General features: G+C 41.2%; 2 protein-coding genes and 1 long non-coding RNA gene across 4 annotated transcripts; 1 reads left to right on the top strand and 2 right to left on the bottom strand.

The window, feature by feature from the left end:
• Positions 1 to 9: 9 nt before the first annotated feature.
• On the bottom strand, positions 10 to 9017 carry tmprss13a (transmembrane serine protease 13a). Its single transcript, XM_040181821.2, has 13 exons — positions 7985 to 9017; positions 5588 to 5756; positions 5356 to 5463; positions 4678 to 4839; positions 4173 to 4299; positions 3681 to 3776; positions 3319 to 3362; positions 2573 to 2735; positions 2171 to 2349; positions 1725 to 1823; positions 992 to 1134; positions 739 to 891; positions 10 to 643 (listed from the first exon to the last, which is right to left on the bottom strand). The coding sequence occupies exons 1-13, from the start codon at positions 8000 to 8002 to the stop codon at positions 629 to 631; spliced, it is 1476 nt and encodes a 491-aa protein (XP_040037755.2). The 5' UTR covers positions 8003 to 9017; the 3' UTR covers positions 10 to 628.
• Positions 9018 to 11201: 2184 nt separating this feature from the next.
• Positions 11202 to 14269, top strand: il10ra (interleukin 10 receptor, alpha). Its single transcript, XM_040190153.2, has 7 exons — positions 11202 to 11506; positions 11857 to 11977; positions 12154 to 12323; positions 12409 to 12554; positions 12689 to 12857; positions 12986 to 13104; positions 13267 to 14269. Exons 1-7 carry the CDS (start codon positions 11416 to 11418, stop codon positions 14176 to 14178), a joined length of 1728 nt encoding a protein of 575 aa, XP_040046087.2. The 5' UTR covers positions 11202 to 11415; the 3' UTR covers positions 14179 to 14269.
• A 2310-nt stretch (positions 14270 to 16579) lies between these two features.
• On the bottom strand, positions 16580 to 19999 carry LOC144409497 (uncharacterized). 2 transcript variants are annotated; one of them, XR_013467966.1, is made up of 4 exons: positions 19863 to 19999; positions 17441 to 17566; positions 17017 to 17044; positions 16580 to 16908 (listed from the first exon to the last, which is right to left on the bottom strand). It is a non-coding gene; the product is annotated as an uncharacterized LOC144409497 (long non-coding RNA). The 2 variants fall into 2 exon arrangements; XR_013467965.1 differs by lacking the exon at positions 19863 to 19999 and adding an exon at positions 18207 to 18697.
• Positions 20000 to 20394: the final 395 nt, after the last annotated feature.

Below are 20394 nucleotides of genomic sequence, written 5' to 3'. Positions count from 1 at the left end.
CATAACAAGAATCTTCCTTCATCTTTATTTGAGTGATGCTCAGTGATCAGTGAAACAGCAATGGACATAAATGTGACATACAGAGAACACATACATCTCATGAGAATCATTTCTGTGAACCTTCACAGTGTGATTACAGGGGGAGGTTGAGATGCACGAACGCAGGTAGCAGCTCAGCGAGAGGGACAAGGGTCCCACTTGCTTCCTTCCACACAAAGTGTATATAAAGTGTCTTTTTCTACTTCAATATGTGAGACAACAGGTCTGGATAGAAAACCCTGAGATGTGTCTCAGGTGAAAAAAAGGTCACCGCAACAATCATAAATCGTGTTTAAAGAGTCTCATTTTCAAACAAACGGGAGATCACAGTGTAGCGGAAGTCTTGCTTAAAAAGAAAGTAAACAAAAGTATATACTTCATGACACCGAGAGGCAGAATATAATCAAGAACGCTGGACTCAGCCTGGGTCAGCGCATCGATTGGTGTGTATCAATAATCAGGTGCAAGGAGATTCACGTATGAGCCGAACGACAGAAGATGATGCAGAACGCAAGACAGAGGTACACTGTTCACGTCATGCAATTCATCATGTTGGTGGGGTAGACCTCCAGCAGGGGACAAAAGGGCATCATAGTCGCTCTTTCTGTAAGGGGCACAGGTACAGGTGTGTAGATGGTGAACAACGGCAACCGTAATCCAAATGGGTTCAAGTGATTTGCACGTGTCCGTCGTTCCTACCTGCATGTTGCTGTAGATCCAAGGCAGGACACTGTGGACTCTGGTGTAAACGCCAGGCTTGTTTACATTACCACAGCCAGATCCCCAGCTGGTGATCCCCAGCAGATACCAACGGTTCATATTCTGACACACCAGAGGCCCACCGCTGTCACCCTGTCATCGTTCACGCACAGTTAGCTTTACGCTAAAAGTTAGCTGGATGTTAAAAGCACACTGCATATTCATCCGATGTCCCTCGTGATTGGCTGCTCACCTGGCAGGAGTCTTTGCCTCCTTTCAGGTCCCCGGCGCAGAGCATGTGATCGGTGACGGCGCCTCCATACACACTGCTACTGTTACACACTTTTGTGTCAATGATGTCCACGGCCACTTCCATCAGCTCCTTGGAGACAATGCCTACGTTGGAGAAAACAAAATGCTCATTCATTTAGATTGCAAGGCTCTGAAATATGTCGGAAATAGTGATTGAAAAAGTGTTTATGGTATACAAATATGAATTGGTTCATTAATTCATTTATTTGTAGGTGGATATTACTCATTCACTCAGTGTAAGTGTCAATAGGGAAGCCATTAATTTATTTCTGATAAATCATCCATGTTCCCTTAGGGGCTCCCTACATTCTTTTGCCCTTCTGGTGAAAGTAGATCACTGCAATAGACCACTGCCTGACTCCTCTCGCTCTTTAAGAAAGCATGCATGTGTGCTCTTATCCCTACTCCATATGAAGCTGACCAGGTCTGTGTTTGTAAGGAAAGTAATTTTTTAGAGTTACCTGAACCTTTTTTTTAGCTTTATTGATGTACTCTCCAAAATACTCCAAATACATTGCCATGCATGTTTAATTTCGGTGGAATGGAAAATAAAGTAATAGTAAAACACGGCTAAACACTATTAAGAAATGCAGATGTACCCAAGTAAGTTATCTAATATATAAACCGAGTTGTATAATATATTATATTTCCAGTAAACCCAACTCTATAAGTACCTGATCCTGCCTCAGTGGTGCCAAAACCTGAAGTCCAGCACTGGGTTCCAGGGGCAACGTGTTGGTTGTAGGCTGGCAGACAAGCTGGCAGGATTTTATCTGGAAAAAAAAGATAAATATTTGACACAGCAGCAACAGTGTGTTCTTGAAAGGATATTACTATAAACCGATGCACAAACGCTCACTCAAACATAGTGCTCTGGGCAAAAAGTATTACTGTGGACTCTGGGCAGACGCTGACATTCTATCCTCCACAAGGTCACATACTGTTTCACACATATTCCCTCGCAATTAAACCTATTGTTGGATTCCTTGACTGTTCTCTCTCTGCATCAGATTTGGAAGCTGAGAACTAACCAGATTCTGACCTTACAACAACATTCTGTGCGCAGCGTCTGCTATGAAAGCCTTTGCATTGTTTTTAATAAAACAAAGATGTAACCAACCGTTGTAATTAACTTGAGATGCCAGTTTGAGCAGAGCGACGTCCTGGTCATTGGTGTTGCTGTCATAGTTCTCATTGAGAATGATTCTCTCAACAGAGTAGGATGTGAGTACGTCATTTAGTGACACAACTCCAACATAGGCTTTCCAGTTGTTGGCCAAAAGGGCAAAAGTGTTGCTTCTACAACACAGAAAGAGAATTTTTAATGGAAAGTAATGAGCACAAATTATTGTGAAAATGTTGCTTCAACCCTCAGCATAGAATACTTCTTTAAAACAATTAAAACATGTATATGTGATTACGACGTACAACACTGATATCGAGAAACGAATAATCACACATGAATCCATAGAATACGTTGTAGGAACTATGAAGAAACGGATTTTCTCATGTAGTTCATCACCTTGGGAAGCAGTGAGCAGCGGTCAGCACGAAGTCAGGAGAGATCAGGACTCCTCCGCAGGTGTGGGAACCTCTGAAGCGCAGTGACACCTGCCAAGGCCAGTCTCCCACCGTGGCCACGTTTCCCCCAATAATCCTGGAGGTAGAAGCCTGTCGACCGCAGTCTGGGAACAGAGGGCAAAGTTAGATACTGCACAATACCAAAGAAACAGCTAACACATAACTAAAATGAGGGGGAGAGAGAATTCTAGATGAATGTTTACTGGGTTTAGGTGAATTGTCAAAATGGTCATTGTGATGTTTGAAAGAATTTATCAAGTAAAACAGGCTGCTGTGTTTTTTGTTTCATATCCTCCAATGCAACACAAAGCACTGATGGCTAGTAATGATTGAGGGAATGCCAGAAATAAACCATTGACAGGAACAGCAGATTCGAGGAATGTTGTTGACGGGTTTAAGTGGCTTTCATGCTACACTAGATATTTGCCATATTTTGTAAGAGGTGTCTCGTTATTTTTTTTCTCATTGTTGAAGTTCAAACATGTCACTGCAACTTTGAGGTCTATCAGTTTGATTCAGATTTAAGATTCAAAGAAGACGTGTAGTACTGATTTCATAGATTTTATTAAAAACATACTACGTAATGTCAAGTGAATAACTAGAGGGGTCAAATAACTGGATTTGCAGTTAGAGTTGTACTGTGTGTGTAAGACATGGACAGAGAACGTGACATGTGACGCTGCTTACCCACACACTGCAGGGAGACAGTCTCATCGCCTGGACAGGATGAGCTGCGTAACAACGGAAACATCATCGGTGCACAAAGAAGGAAAATGTATCGACAAGGAAAATATTTTTTTTAACAACTTCCACGAATATTGTAGATATCGGACCAGTCATAAGCAGGTCGAGTACTTAGGGCCCGTCTCTTCGTTTTCGATTCCTTTGGTTGATTAATCATTTCTATCCATTTTCACACTATTTTCGGGGAAGCACAGTTTTACAGATCTCTAAATGACTAATTGATTAGTCATTTCTAAAAAAGCAGTAGTGTAATTCTACTCAGAATTGTTTTGGTCGAGGATAGCCCCATGCAGAAGATTGTTTACCTGACTTTAACCAGATTCTGGATCAGGGCAGATGAGCTGCTGTTCACTGCCAAAGCAGAGGACGGCTGTGTCCTAATTGCTTTGGTGGCATAGGACCTGGAGATAAAAGGAAAATTAGTTCAGAAAGCTGAAAAGATAAACTCGCCTACACAGAGAAAGTGTTTCGTCAAAAACAATGCGTGATTGAGCCTGGAAACTCATTGTGCTTCTGTCACACTGATACACCCCAGGGGGACCCTGTGTAGAATCAATTCAACCCCAAACATAGAGCTGCAGGTGAGAGAAATGAGATGGATCTCAGGGGTAAATTGCAGGTTAGAGACAGAAGCCCACATGAAGCCAAATTGGTTCCAGCGAAATGCATCGAAAAATCCGTCCTTCAGTGAAGTCTGAGTTGAATTTTGGAAATCTACTGGACTGACCCGTGCTGTTTACCACACTTTTGGTTATATTGACAAAATCAGAGCTGTGTTATGCGTGATCATTCTTTACTTTCTTAATCCCAGTTGATCGCAGGTCAGGTCGGCGTATCTCTCGTCCCAGTCTTTGAAACACACTGGTAGGAAGCGGCCATCTTCTGATGTCCTGACCTGCAGACGGTTGTCCTCTCCAAACCTCACTGGGGACAGCAAATGAAAAAGGACAACTCAGAAGGTGTATTTTCACTGGGTTAAGCTGCAAAAGTAACATGGAGACTTTTTGCTGTGTGCTGCTATTTTTACAACTGCAAACAATTACAGTAAAACTCAAATATTTATATTAGTGAAGATTTAAGCTACATTCTTGTTAATAGTAATACAAAATACAAAGCCTATACACAGACTACTATCCACACCATCAAAGTTATTAATGAGCGACCTTATTTTTAATTTTGAGGATTTCCTTTTTGCTGTCCCTTTATCTCTTTGTGCAAGTTTGGTTTCGGTGAGGTTTACTTGCGTGTGTGTGTGCGTGTGTGTGTGTGTGTGTGTGTGCACGTGTTCAGGTTCCTACTCACCACAGTTTTTTTCGTCAGAGCCCAGTTTGCAGTCATTTATTCCATCACATTCGACAGTGTTGTTGGTGCAGGTGTCGTACTTTGGCAAAAGCACCTGATCTCTGTCCTCACTGGGATGTTTGTTGTAGGCTGCAACTGCTGCCATCCGGGTCCCATAACGAACTGTTTTTGGGATAGTAATAAGTGGAGTGTGCTTATATTGTCACAATTGACTAAAATAATGTAAACTTTAAATACGAACAGCAACATTCAGCTTAAATTAATAAATTACCCGACTCTCTCTCTCATCATGACCATCAGTTTAATATTGATAACTGTTTTAACTAATTAATGCATAGAAATGTTATCAAATTTGCAGTTTTTAAAAATACATTTGTTACACAACAACACAATTGTAACAGAATTTAGACTGCCAATATTTTTAAAATATTAAAATAATGTTATTTTCTATATTGAAATATAGCATTATGTAAAAGCAACAAATTAATCTTTTCATACACAATTTTAAAGTAAGCATATTATCATAAAGAAAACTATAAAAAGACAAACAAATCCACTGTGTGGGCACAGGAAATGTGACTAATGGATACACTGCACCCAGTTGCTACATGAAGGATGTACATTAGCGCATGACTGCCAAGGACAATGGCCAGTGATGTTTCTGGATAAACACTATACCTCCAAGCCAGACGGCCAGTGCCAGCAACGCGATCACCACTAAAAATCCGCCCGATCCTCCGTACCACCGGGCACCAGCATCGCAGCATCTCTTCTTCTTTTGGGGGGCTGGAGTCAGACAATACACAAACACATAATTAGTAATTCTTGGTACGACTCAGTCTCCATTTGTCTGGCTGCCACACCGGCATCCATTGTGCTGTGAGGAAAGCGAGCTGCGGATGCCACTCACGTATGGACAGTTGGACTTGGGCAGGAGCCGCAGGGGGTCCATACTGGGGGATGTATTGTGGATAGGCGGGCGGCGTCAGGCCTGGACCCACGCCGTACACCACCTCTTCGTAGGACTTGAGGGGGGGCTGGGTTTGCACTTCAATAGAATAGTAGGAAGGGGGCTCATTCTGTGAGGAAATCAGACAGGGCAACCAAAAGAGTAAATAACGATAGCGAGAGATCATGTTTAAAATAAAGCCCTGATTAAAAAAACACTCTTTGTCCATCGGGTCATCTTTTACCCTTGGGAACAAGACGCTACGCTATATTTAGGTGTAATAATTTCAGTAGATAGACAGACAATAAATAGGAAAAAGACTATCATTTGAATGTATTTGTTTTCCTGGACTGAGCACACAGCCTATTGTGCAATCCTAACGCTATTGTCAAGCATGTGTTTTAATTCACCACCACAGCCACGATGACGCGGCATGTGATGTATCCTGGCAACAGTGTCTGAAAGATCACGTTTTAAAAGTCCATTTCCTCATTTTTCTGTTCATAAAATCTCCCTTTTAGATTCCCAGCTGCAGCAGTGTCAAGAACAGAAAACTAAGAAATTTGTTTGCAGTTGTGTCCAAAGCTAGCAATATCTCCACGCCCGTACTTTTAAAGCTCAATAATTCATCTGGACAAATATCTGGGTGAAAAATCTGTTTAGAGGAGATCGACACATTAAGTTGGTGTTTGTGTCTGAACAAGAAAATGTGACGTGTTAATTAGTTAGCTTTAGAGATGCTGGATTTGGTTATTTTATCACATTTGTGGTAAACTAATCCAACCAACTGCTGATTCTAGCTCTATGTTTAAACTAAGACGCATGTATTTAAAATGTCACACGTTTTCTTCATTTTTCATTTTTCATTGAGATAATACATTCAACTGTACACTCGCAAAATTCCCTCATTATAGTGCCCAGCTGTTTGTGTACTTGGAATGCAACTGCGGAAGGTTAGTGAATGGATAACGCCATGACTCAACATGTGTATCCATAATGTGGCCTTGATACACATTCATTTTTGGGAAAGTTACAGTACAAGGAAGTTTATTGTGAGTCATTAGCGTCTCTTCTGTTATCCCAAACAGGTTATCACAGGTTCATATGACCTGCATTAGGTTAAACAATAATGTCTTAATACAGTTAGGAGCTTGAAAGCATAGTGGAGGTTTCACATGATCAGTTACTGTTATTGTAAACACTCCCACTTGTCTGGATTTGAGAAGGTTCAAGCATTAATCTCACCTCTAATGCAGCAAAAGCCTTATGTGATAGTTTCTCAAAACCAATGACAATGATACAAAACATAGAATAAGCTGTAGGCACCTTTCTTCGTTCATTACTGTGGCTACACCTTCATAAAGAAAGGGATTTATCTATTGAGGTGACACGAGCTATGGATCAACTGGCTATAAAATGTAAATCGGCTCAGTTTGAAAATCCCTCACCTCTATTAAGTGAGTTGAAGTAGGTCAATGAGCCGGTTTGTCAAATTTCCCAGCCAAGCACTGTGATTAGATCATCGTGCATGGTTTTCCTATTTGTCATTGACATGGTAAAACATTGAAAAAATATTGAAACAATTAGAGGTTTCACATTTGAAACGTACATTTTGGATTTAAAACTACAAAACTACAAAGTTACAAAGATAGCAGACATGACACCGGAAAATAAAGTGTCCCCTCATGTTTGTCTGTGGGACATGTGATTTCAATCAGTACATTTCTTTAGAACATTTAGTGATCTGAGCACAAATGCAACCAAAACAAATATGTATGCTTCACTTAACAGAAGAGTTTGTCAACAAAACCTTATAACCATCTAACTGGCAAATTAAATATATTTGCTTATTATTTGCTTATTATTCCATGCTTGTATTTATAAAACTAAAATCATCAGCCAATAAAATTCGTCTTAGGCAGTTCTTCAATCGGTCGAACATAACACACCACCTTCTGTCCCCAGATCCTTGACACTTGCAAAAGGTGCAATAAAGAAGCTGATACCCAATGAAAGCTACATTACCTCAACCATTTTTATATTTTTTAGGATGAACTAAAAATAAAATAATTGAATTGGTTTATGAAATCCCACAGGATTATTTGGATTAAAGAGTTTCAAGCAAGTTTAAAAGTCTTGTACATGTGTTTAAGAAAGAATGCTGTTGTTATTTAAAATCCTATCCTCCCTGCTGCATTGCAGGGATATTCAAACAAATAAAACTGCAATTACAAACACAAGTTTGCAGACAAATAAATGCACTGAAAAAGATCATTTTTAACAGAGAGCCAGATAAACAAACTGTAGCAAGAGGAAGGAGCTTTTTAATTATCAGGGAAAGTAAATGGGAGAACCTACCGGGTCACGCTTCGCCATCGGACTCAGATCAGCAGTGATTGGAGAGTGAGGTGATCCCAGGTGGATGCAGCTTGGTCAAATCCAGACGTCGACTTAGTCAACAAGCAGTGAATAGAGAATTATGGTACCACATTAACACCGCTACTCTCCTTTGTATTTCCTTCTTCCGCCTCCTTTCCACTCGACTGACCTTCATTTAAGCAGGTAGCTCTACCTCCTTTGCATGACGCCTCCCACTTTCTGCAACCATCCTTCTCTCAGACCGTCATTCTTTCCTAGCAGAGCAGGGCGTGATCAGCGCACCAGATTCCCACCTGCCCGACCGGTTTTGTGGGAGTCAGAGAGATTTGGTGGAGCTTGTTTCACAGTGGCGAGCTCCATTATGGCTCAGGTGACACCAGCTGACCCGTACCAAAACGTGTTCTTCCCCACACAGAGAGAACGGGACTGGCTTTCCCATCCAATTTAAACTCCACATTATTTGAGTTTAATGCAGTATTGTGAGTTCCCTGTAAACTTCACAATAAGGTCATTCAATGTATAAGGAAATGCTGGAGAAAAGGAAAGAGCTGTCATTTAACTACCCCCTCCCCCCCTCCCCCCGAAACATAAATAAATAACACATAAACACAGATACAAGGCATTGAGGTGACCTAGTCGCAATCCACTCAACCACAATGTCCCGGATTTGAACCTGGCGAATGACCTCTGTAGCACATAATTGTTCAATCTATGTTCAATCTCACATTTCCTTTGTCACAGCTCAGACACTTTACGACATTAAAGAAAAATCTCTCTATTTTCACGAATGTCGAGCAGATAGTTTCCTACTTTTATAATATTCGTGCTGAAATAATAAAACTTTGCAAGATCACATGGTTCAATGTAACTCAACTAGAGGTTGTCATTAGAAACAGTAGCCATGTGCAGCATGTGCACAGATAGACCCCTAGAGGTGCTCAAGCACCTGCCCTTCTGCCCCGGGTGAGAAAAGCGCCCCTTCTGCTGGAGCCCAATTTTCTTTTCATTCATCAATATTTAAGAATACAAATTACTCTCTCTGTCATCAATTCCCGGTCAGATATCAAAACAAATGTGTTTTGATATCTGACCGGCATTTATTTGAGTTCTTGTGAGAATTTTGCCCCGCATGCTCCGGGCGCACACAGGCCCTCGCCCCCCTCTCCCTCCCTCCCTCCCTCCCCCATCCTTCTCCTTCTCCTCCTCCTCCTCCTCCGCTGAGTGCTCGTGCAGTGCTGAGCGCCAAACAGCTGCAGCATCAGACAAACAGGTAATGGGGGTGTTCGTGGAATCCTCCGACATTGTTTGGTGGTAAATTAACCACATCCTTAGTGCTGCTGAAAACATTACTTGCAACTGGTTCCACGTTTCCTAAAAATAAACAAGCAAAAAATGTCTCAAAGCTTTGTCCAGCTGTACTGACGTTTGTCATGTTTAATGAAGAGAGAGACGGAGAGAGATACAGGCAGGCAGAGAATTTAAACGCAGTTTTACTGTTCTACAAATTAGTTCGCTAGTTTTGTTTAATTTAATTCAATTATTGAAATGAAAGGTAGGTCTTGAGTTGAGCTACATCACAATATGTCGTGGTATATCATTAGTGTAATGCTGCTTATACTTCAACTGTAAAAAAGAAAACAGTAAAAAAAACAGGCTTTATAGAGATTATATAAGTTACTTTTGATTATTATGTATCATTAATTTATCTCATTTACAAAATTTGCCTCCAAAAGCAGAAAGACGGGGAATATATCCTACTGTGTTTTTTTAATGTTTTTATTTTATCATTAATATTTTTATTTTCCTGAATCATTTTGCTGATGGGTGTCCTTTCGTTTTGCCCCCCAAAATGTGTGCGCAGGTGCCTGGCCGTGTGCATGAACCCACTCATTTATGTGCCAAGTGACTTGTGAAGTCCCCTTCGAGAAAACATCAGATGATCTGTGACATTTGAGTGGCCTCCACAGTTACTCAGTTATTTACTCAGCATTTCTCTGTCCCTCTGAAGGACAGAAACCAAAAGGTGACGCTAGCAAAGAGATTCATGATGTTGCGCGTTTGCCTTTACCAGGAAGTAAAACTCAATGAGTCTCGTGTGAAAAGGAGGTGAGAAACCATAGGGGCATTTTTAGCTGTAATAAATAGATAAGTGCTTTCTCGGAATTTAAAGTTCATATTCATAGAATAGTATTAGAATCCTTTAAAAAAAATGTACAGATGTCAGCATTCAAACAGAAAGAGTTTGCTCTCAGGTCAAGAGACCTGAAAAAAGACTGACAATGTAATGCAAATAGTAGAGACAAGTGAGATAGTTGATCCAAATCTAAACATCCCTTTAGTTTTAGTGCAACGGGATTAAAAATCCACCATGTACTTGCAGATGTTTTATAGAGCAGCTGTATGTGAACATTTTAGGCCTTGTTTGCCAGATGAAGGTTCTTTTCTCTGACAATGGTCCTTGGATAAATGATTGTGGTGACCAGTGGAATTCCATTTTTGGGTAATATACGAAATGGTCTTACTTATCTATTCGCAATAACCTTTATGTCACTAATTTCCTTTTCAAATTGTTTTATAATGCTCTAACTACACTCAGAATCTTAAACCGATGTACTGGTGTTCGATGAAAAAAAAGTTCCATGGTCACGGGGGGTTTTTGAATACCGTAGATAGAGATAAAGAAAATTAAGTAATGGTTTTAAAGCTTTTTATGTTTCTTTTTTGTCAAATATTCATACAAATGTACCACCTGCAAAGCTGCCTAAAGAAGCAAATACAAGTGATCACGTACACAAACACACACACACACTAAACAGAAGCGAATGAAGACAATGTGTGTCTTCTGTACATGTGCCGATTATAGGTTTTTCATTTTATGAAACTAAAACGTTTAGAGGCAACAGAAAGCCCCTCTGACCAAAGAAACCCAAATGGCTCCAATCATTAAAAGGGAAAGGGGAATCCCTAAACACTTCCCTTTTCTTGTCAGGCCCTGTACAGCCCAACACTGAAAGTCATAATGGTACAGAGAGTGAGGAAAGGGGAAAAGAAAAAGGCGAAAGGGGAAGGTAAACATCTGGTGTGGGATGAAACTTTCAGCAGTGTCACTGACACACTCACAACAGGAAGCGCATCATGTGAGGGGGCGGGGGGTTGAGCAAGAGCGGAATATATGTTTTGGGAGATCTATTCAAATAATTAGGCAAAAAAACGTCACATTCCTTCCACGGATGAACAGAGAACACATCAGTGAGCTGCTTCCCGACTGAATACATCTTTAACACGTTCACGTTAGTGTGAACTGTCATACGGACTCTCTGTGGAGGAAATATGCTTCTATGGACAGAGTTGCTACACAGGCGGTTGGATTAAGGACCTTTTATGGTGACTACTGCATGAATCATGATTGAATGACAATACCTCGCCAGACACCAGACATGGACACGAGCATTAAGACACCGCTTCTTTTCTTCCTGATTGTCTACGTACATTTTGTGTCGGGTAAGTGAAACATATTTTGTATTTCCATTATTTTTACTATGGTTTTCCTGTTTTACTGTTGTGAATTTCACATGCATTTTACATGTTGATGTCATGAGAAAAAAACATGAGTAAAATACAGACATTCTGGGAAATGTATTTTCCTGACCTACGTTTACATTTTGGTCACCATTAAGAAGGACACAGGAAATGTAAAATGAAAATTTTCCAAGATTGAATATTTTAGTATCCAGACTCCAAACCGCATAAATATCTCCTCTCTCGACCATCTAATAGACCAGGTTTTTTTATCCAATGAAATGTAAGTCAGTGTGTAATACTCATGATATTTCTTTCATTTACAATGGCAGGATTGGACGTCCCTCGACCTGACAAACTGTACGTGAATATTTGGGATGGGGAGGTAATAGTACATTGGGAACTTCCCGCAGGCGCCCCATCAAACTCCAAGTACAATGTACAAATGGGAAAGTACGTTTAACTTTTATTTCAGTCATAGTGTCAACTTGGTTCACACATTTCCTATTGTTTTGCAATTCAAACTTCAATTCTGTACTTTTTTTCTTATATAGAAACAGCAACCGTTGATGAATCTTTTTATCATAATGAGCTGCTGCCAGTTTGTGACAGGTGTTTTCTGTCTGCAGGTACAGTGGTAAATGGACCGAGGTGACCAGCTGCACCGGGATAAAAAGGACCTACTGTGACCTTAGCGGCCTTCTACATGACTATCGCTCTAAATACAAAGTCAGAGTTCAGCTGGTTGCAGGAAAGGACGAGTCGCCGTGGACACACAATACATTCCTCCCAAATTTAAGTAAGTAATAGTTTGATTGGACCTCAGTGTACCAAGGTTTTCTCTATATGTGTTTTTTCTTACCTCTCTCTTGTTGGTCCTATAGGCAAACTGCAGCCTCCCTCCTTCACCCTGTTGGCAACGTCCAGCACTCTGACGGTGTATGTTCACCGGAAACCCATTCTGAAAGAACTCTTTCCTTTTGGGCTCATCTACACCATATACCTGGAGGAGAGGGGACAACACAAAAAGGTATAATGTATGAAATAATGTAAGGCAGCAGCCACCCTTCCAGCTAATAAAAGCACTCTTAAAACTGTCCCAGGCCATATTGTAAAATGTGTTCTAAATACAACGCATTGGTAATTAGTTTTTTTATTCTTCAGAACACGACAGCATACCTGACTGATGACACAGGGGAGGATCAGACGACTATGTCTTTCAGTTCTCTCAGCTGGGGACGAGAGTACTGTGTCAGCATCACAGTAGAGGGCATTGGAGCTTCGTCCACTAGTAGTCTGTCTCCTAAACAGTGCCTGCTGCTGCCAGACCAAGGTAAGAATGCAATTTAAAGCCTGTGGGAAAGAAATATTTTGTTATAATATGTAACAAGTTTAAATCTACAGTTTTGTTAGATAAATCCTTGCCACTATTAAACTTGTCCCTGTTTTTGTTTGCTACAGAATGGTACATAATTGCTGTGGCATCCATATCTTTTCTGTGTGTGCTGGCCGTCATTGCTATCATGGCAACCGTTGTCCTGTGTTACCTGAGACGTCCAGAGAAAACGCCTGCTTCGTTGGTAAGTACATTAAAAAACAACTTTTACTCCTGAAACTGTGACGAAGTTGTGTTACCTGCATCACATTTTTCATATAAACCATGCCAAGATTTAATTCCTAAAGACAATTTTGTGAAACAATGAATACCACAAGAACATCCTTCTTCTCTCTTCCCACCCCAGAAATCGACTGTTATTGGCTGGCTTCCCCTCTCTGTTGGCGAAGGGAATATGGAAGTTGTTACAGACAGAGGATGGTTCCTCTCAAGCTTAAAAACAGAATTGAAAGACTGTGTCAGCGATCCAGCGACGCACGATACTGTGAAAGAGGAAGACGTAGAGGAGGACATGAGGACCAGCATGGACAGTGGCCTCAGCATGGAGCCCAATTCTGCTACAATAAGCGGAAGAAATCCTCCAGTGAGACAAGAGGACAGTGGCTGCGGGAGCTTAGGAGAACAGGAGAGCTCCACCAGCTGTCCGACAGACTACCCTCTGAAGGACCAGAGGACCGATGGGGACGCGGTTAGGAAGAGGGACTACGGTGGGTTGGAGCTGTGCTGCAAGCTGGATTCTTCGTCCGTCCATCTGGATGGCTCTCCAAAGGCTGCCGGCAGTGATTACCGCAGCCACGGCCCCTCTGCCGTGCAGATTCACGTCTGTGACGATGAGGAGCTGTTCAAACAGAGGCTCCCTGACGCCGGCCTGGCCCAGGTGGTCACAGGTTACCGGGCCGGGCTTCAGTCCTGTATTTGTTCAGGAGCAGGACAGTGCACTTGGTGCCACAAACTGGGACATCATGAAACCGAACTTATCAAAGGCTACAGGGCCGCGTGCATGGAAAATGGAATACTGAGCGGCAAATGTGACTTTGTGGATCCTTACAGAAGGGGAAGGACATTTTCAACTTATCCTAAAAATACACAAATGGACACTGTTGTGGTGGAGGACTTTGAAACAGCTTTTATTCAAATGGGGGAGATTTTCCCTTTGCTTACGGCTCTATCACCACTGCCCCTGGAGGAAAAAGGGCAGGATTTCAACATGAACAACCTGCCTCTCTCCCTCTGTGACGTGCAGCTCATGACAGACTGACGTGCTGTGGAATGCAACAACGCTATTTATGACATTCACTTACTTTTCCTCCCCTGTGCAATCATTCAAATAAATATTTTGATTCATAAAATGGAAGCATTGGTCAGTATTTTGTCCGAGAGGAATGAGAATTTGAAGTAACAAGAAGAAAACTGTGAGGAGAAACATGCCCATGGCAGTTATAGAAAGGAGGAAGTAAACGAATGTGAGACCGTGCAGCTGCTAACAGCTGTGCGGTCTCACATTGGTTGAGGTCTCTGGAGCGTTTAGGGCTTGAGATTTACTTTCATACTAGAGAACATCAGACCTTATTCACCCATATTAAACTCTGTATATTTACTCAACCACTCAACCACCATATGGCGGAAGTGAAACAGGCGTGGGGAGCGATGCTGAGAAACAGTGCTTGGACATTTTTGTGATTTCCCTGCTCTCACCTACGCTACAATGCAAAGTTACTGAAAAGTATTCTTTATTTTTACCCCTATCCAAATATTCGTTAAAACGACCAGCCAAAGTGTCATTTAGGGTGTGAAACAGAGGAGAGAACATGGCTTGGGTACGGGATGTTTTTGTCACAGATGTGACGCCACTGACATTCATACAGTGTACCGTGTAGCTTAAGTAGCCTAATACCATTATTTATTTAGACATTTCCCTGATGAATTGGTTATTGGGTATTCATTGTGTATGAGTCTGAATGTGACTCGTACATCATAAAAATAAAGTGGAATGTCCTCAGAAAGTCATACGTTCAACAAAGTGAAACTCACTGGGGGGGGTAAACAACTCAGCAGCTGTACTTCTTGTTTTGTGGAATCTCCATATACAAATTCTGTGAACAGGAACGAGAACGGTGGTTTTCAAAGCTTCTATATCAAGAAGACTTCCTCAGTCTCTGACTCAGATCCAAAAAGTCCTGCTTCACATTGAATAGAGTGAGTATTGTCTGCGGCGCTGAAGTTCACCCAACATGTATCTCAGTAAAATACATCTTCAACAGCGCTGTTGAAATGCTGTTGAAATGCTGCTGAAATGTCACTCTTGATGAAGCAGATCCCTGGCAGTGGTGGGGAGATCACAAAAGTGAGAAAACCTTTGGCTAAGCCTAAAAGTTGACAAACAAATTCATCTTTAAACTGCAAAGTCAAACTGTAGATCACAGTTCATCTTCTATCTCATCTTACCACTTCAAGCTTGGTTGCTCTTAGGAGGCCTTCAAGAAATACTCTCTCTGTTTTAACTTGCAGAACTACCAGTTCTCCAATGCTAGAATAATGTGATTATTACTAGTATTGTGTTAATGTTGTAACTTGATTAAAAAATATAGCTCTAATCTAACCTTTAGATTTGTAGGCAGTGACAGGCTGCAACAATGCGCTCACAAACTTAACCACTCCTACTTTAGAGGTCCACAAATTCATAATACATTTAGAACAAAGGAATAATAATTATCACCAAAACAGTTCTGCGAGTAGTAATACTACTTAGTGGTATATACACACAACAGTATTTAAATTTGACTGTCTGGACAAATTCCTCCGTACATGCTATTGTGAGGCCATTACTTCACCACAAAGCACTTTATAAATGTCCAATGATGTGTGACTACCAGTTGCTCTGAAAGTTCATGCAGTTCATGAATACAGTCACGTGATATTTTTTTTGTGGGGGGGGGGGGGGGGGGGGTACTAAACAGTAGAGCTGCAGATAGTTGAACAATGGAAACAGTATCTGGTAATCTATTCAAAATGTGTGACCAAAATGTGAAAAATGTCCCCAATGATAAAGGAAGTTTTGAGGTGATTCTTAACTGATCAACAGGAAGTGCTTATATTACACAGGCAGGCTGGTGGGTTTTCTCATCTCCTTTTAACACCTTTTCACGACTAAGTGAGACAGACTCAACTGTTGAATTTGCTTTGGTATGAAACAACCTACCTTTAACGTCCAACATAGTTGACTCACAGACTCATCTGCCATTTGTGTGTATGTGCAGAGAAGGAAGCCTGAAGTGGTCTGAAATCATTCTAATCATATTCACAAACTACTAACTGAGAGAAGTTGACCTTTCTTAAGAAAAACAACGAATTACAGAAAGACAGTTTAATAGAGGAAAAACTATGAGGCATAATTCCACCATCCAAAGAAAGTATGAAGAAGGCAGCAGATAGAGGGAAGTCACTTGCAGTTTACAAGAAAAACGGCGTGCCTGTTGCTGTGGTTAAGCTGCTGCTTAATCTAGCTTGCCTTCGCCTCAACAGTTCTTCTCATCTCGAGCAGCAGGCTTTTGTTTCTCTGTCGTGGGTGTGTGTGTGTGTGTGTGTGTGTGTGTGTGTGTGTGTGTGTGTGTGTGTGTGTGTGTGCTTACAACAAGCCACAAAATGTGAGACGCACACAGTTATATAGATATATATTTATGTTCCTTCCACATGATTTGTAATCATTATTTTACACATTAGACAAGAGTACATTGTTGCACACACAGTAGCATGCAATGCTTTCAGTCTCAAAGTGAGCACTTTGTTTTCAGGATAAAGACCAAAACTACAAGTGGGCCACTGACATGTTGGATAACAGACTTTTAAAAAGAAGCCATGCGTAGGTATGTGACAGACGAGGGGTTCCGTCGCGGTGGCGGTTTCCACCATCAACTGCCACCAAGTCAGCCGTCACTTTGTGACGCTGCTGATGGAGAAGGGGGGAGGAGACTTCTTTAAGCCAACTTTGCTGTAGACAGAGAGATCAACTATGAAACATATATATATATATATATATATATATACGCAAGTAAATGCAGCTTGAATTTAAATGATCCGTGAGAAAAAATCCTCTTACTTGAGCACTTTGTCTTTCAGCGATGGCTCTGTAGAGAAAGAGAAGATGGAGTAGATGTGCATTTTAGTGTGAAAATAGTATGAGAGATTCATCATGTTCTACATTGTGGCTGATGTTGTTCAGCAACCAATCAACCGTAGTTTTACAAAGTGAATGTATTTTAGAGGGTAATAACATAACTATCCAGATCATTTTGGTTTTGTCAATTGTATCAAGTGCTCATAGTGTAAAAATATATGAACGATTACCACACGTGTATTTATAGTCCTCACATTCTGCCAACTATATTATAGAAAGTAGTTGCTACTGTATGAAAAATGGTCACAATTCAATTCAATTCAATTCCTGGGCACGTAAAACCATACACATCCCTGTGGCTCAATAACTCTGGAGGAAAAAACTGAATTACTGAAATTCTTCTCACCCTTTTTCTTGCAGCATTTTTTGCATTTATACTTTCCCCAGTATTGAAAAATACCAATGGAGAAGAGAATAGCCAAAACCCCAAAGCCAACAACAACACCGACTGCCGTCGAGTTCACGCCGCTCCCTTCAAATACAAAGAGGTAATTAGATTATAGTCATACATTTAACACAGAGAGAACAATGTAGAGACCAACCGAGGGGCAAAAATGATTTTTGAGGTGTTATAAGGTTATATTCCTTAATTGGATCAATAAATGTTCGTTGTGAGTGAATATTCAATTTGATGAAATTAGATTTGGAAATCGGTTTTCTTGCATCTGCCTTCATTCGCCTCTCAAAGTATGAGAGGAATAAGGAGTTCTGAAGGACTTTAAGGGACACAAAAAAACAGCTGGTACTTGATGTAAACAACGAAGACTTCTGGTCCATTATTCAGCAGTATCGGATGGAGAACTCTTCACTAGCAACATTCAAGCAAGATTATATATACATGCAGTGTATAGTATACAATAATATATATGTAAATCATGTGCGTGTTTAAAAGACACTTTCAACATAAGTTACAGCTTACACATTAAAAAGGAAACATGTGATGTGTGAACCAAACCTTAAAAGACAATGACTCCAAAGCAGCCCCGTATATTTAGCTCTGTTTAAAGGGCAGCAGTGTTGTAAAAGTAAAAATGGAAAAGTCCAGCTGGATCACTACGTAAAGAAGTCTTTTGTTGCTTCACAGTTACTGTCAACATGAGTGAGACTCTTACCAGCGTTCCCCATAGTCGAGCAGCTGGGATGACCAAAGTTATTTCTTGTATGTCTTCTCCTCCCTTCTCTGTCCGTTACGTGTTCAACTCAATTAATTTACATGCGCCTTGTTAAATCACTAGTCTTGACTGAAGATCAGAGGCAGAGTATACTCTCGTGCCTGGTCTTTAGCTTACGTCTGCCTGTCCATGTCCCCATACCAGTCATTCTTACAAACCGGTCCATCTTCTTTCTTTATCCTGCCTCTCTTCCACCCTGCTTCTTTGGCATGTGTTGAAAAGGGTTCTATCTGCCGGGCTGCTGCTCTGCCATCGACATTTATGCTTAGAATCCCATGCTTGAAATTTGACATTGGGATTATTTGATGATGTGTGAATGTGAGTGTGGATGGTTGTGTGTCTCTGTGTTAGCCCTGCGATTGGCTGGCGACCAATCCAGGGTGTACCGTGTCTATCGCCCGAAGTTGGCTGGGATGGACTCCAGCCCCCCCGCGACCCTGTGTGCAGGATAAGCAGTTTGATGATGGATGGATGGATGGATGGATGGATGGATTATTTGATACTGTGCGATGCAACAACTTTTTACAAGCTTGACTGAGATCCAGCTTGAGACTTAAACTTGAGATATCTATTTTGCAACCAAATCAACAACACGATGAGGCTTTTTCTTGGTCTCTCAGGTTCTCACACCTCTGCCACTCGCCTCTCATTTTTCCCTCCTTAACAAATCAGTAACAGATCGCCAAGGATGGCACCTGGATTAGACGGTGCTTGAGGACTCCTGCTGGATAACTGAGTTACTACACCTCTTTGTAATTGTTGAAAATCTATAGTTTAAGAATTGTTTTGATTATGACAAAATACCTTTTCATTAAGCACATTTACATGTTAGAATTAACATATGGAGGACTTTCCTATCTTCATTCAAGAATGTGTTATTTTCATTTTAATTTGGAAGAAAAGGATTATGGATTTCACATTCAGACTTTATAATTCTGTCCCTCGCAGCCCTTGCTGAGCACATTTACGAGACACCGTCGTGCTTGTTTTGATTTATTAGTGTACAGTATACAAGCTTCTGCGGGCCGTAACCGTAACTCCCAAACAACAGTCATACCGCTAAACATTAACTTAACCGGTTAGACAATCCGTTCCAAGTCGTCTATTAACTCCCAACGGGCCTGCGGGGCGATGACAAAGCCAGCAAAACTCTCTCTGAGAATACCAGGCATAACCCTATAGACATACCCTGACCCTATAGGCATACCCTGAGCCTATAGGCATACCCTGAGCCTATAGACATACCCTGACCCTGTAGGCATACCCTGAGCCTATAGGCATACCCTGAGCCTGTAGGCATACCCTGACGCAATAGACATACCCTTACCTGATGAACGAAACTATGAAGATCTTATGGTTTAAAAGTATCACAAGCAGCTCGGTTTGTTTTTTAACGACAAGCAAAACTTCAGTTAGCGAGTTGTGATCTGCTTAATTTCCAAAATCGGACCATCGTGCTATTCAAGCGCATTTCATTTTTGTAAAAGCCGATCCCCTCGGGCCTCCCTCTAAAGCCACTCCTACAGATCAACGGTTCTGAACACAAACATGTGACGATGAAGCTGAGCAGCATACAAGGCTGTTGTTGGTACTCACAAATTGTCAAATTAGCAGCACGTAGACGACTCCGTCGACTCACTGGCAGGGGGGAGCACAGTTTCAGAAGGATTCTGTGCTGTCTTTGCGTGTGCCTGCTGCGCTGGGCGAGGGGGTAAGTCACAGTGGAGTGGGTTGCACCTTGCAAGGTCAGGTGAGAGAAAATATTTACCAAGAATGGCGGACTGACTGAGTGGCAGAGCTGAGTCTGTTGCAAAAAGGTTTTCGACACAATCCCCGAGGCCATAAACCCTGAAATGGTGTGAATATGAATGGTACACCACTTTGCTGCCATACGTCACGCCACCAGGACAACATCATAAAATATGATCTTCAATTGTGTGTATTTATTTTATACTAAAAATAAATATTTGATGAATAAGTGAGTAAATATCCTCTGATATCCTGATGTTTCTTGTTTTTAATCCTTCATGTTTCTGTGTAGATGTTATATTTCAGGCTGAACACACATTGGCCAATCCCCTTTTTTAAAAAATGTTCATGTCTCTAGGCTTTTACCGGTTATCCTTTG

This window comes from Gasterosteus aculeatus, chromosome 1 (assembly GCF_964276395.1).
Source record: "Gasterosteus aculeatus chromosome 1, fGasAcu3.hap1.1, whole genome shotgun sequence".
NCBI classification, from domain to species: domain Eukaryota; kingdom Metazoa; phylum Chordata; class Actinopteri; order Perciformes; family Gasterosteidae; genus Gasterosteus; species Gasterosteus aculeatus.
This window is presented reverse-complemented; position numbering and strand designations above follow the sequence as displayed.

What these genes read in the sequence shown, in the direction of transcription:
- tmprss13a (XM_040181821.2), bottom strand. An exon ending in GATCAACTGGGATTAAGAAA is followed by an intron (nt 3,777 to 4,172) that starts GTAAAGAATGAT and finishes TTTTATCTCCAG; the next exon opens with GTCCTATGCCACCAAAGCAA. An exon ending in GAGGCAAAGACTCCTGCCAG is followed by an intron (nt 892 to 991) that starts GTGAGCAGCCAA and finishes GAACGATGACAG; the next exon opens with GGTGACAGCGGTGGGCCTCT.
- il10ra (XM_040190153.2), top strand. Translation starts at nt 11,416, where the DNA reads ATGACAATACCTCGCCAGACACCAGACATGGACACGAGCATTAAGACA. An exon ending in CTACGTACATTTTGTGTCGG is followed by an intron (nt 11,507 to 11,856) that starts GTAAGTGAAACA and finishes TTACAATGGCAG; the next exon opens with GATTGGACGTCCCTCGACCT. An exon ending in CCTGCTGCTGCCAGACCAAG is followed by an intron (nt 12,858 to 12,985) that starts GTAAGAATGCAA and finishes TGTTTGCTACAG; the next exon opens with AATGGTACATAATTGCTGTG.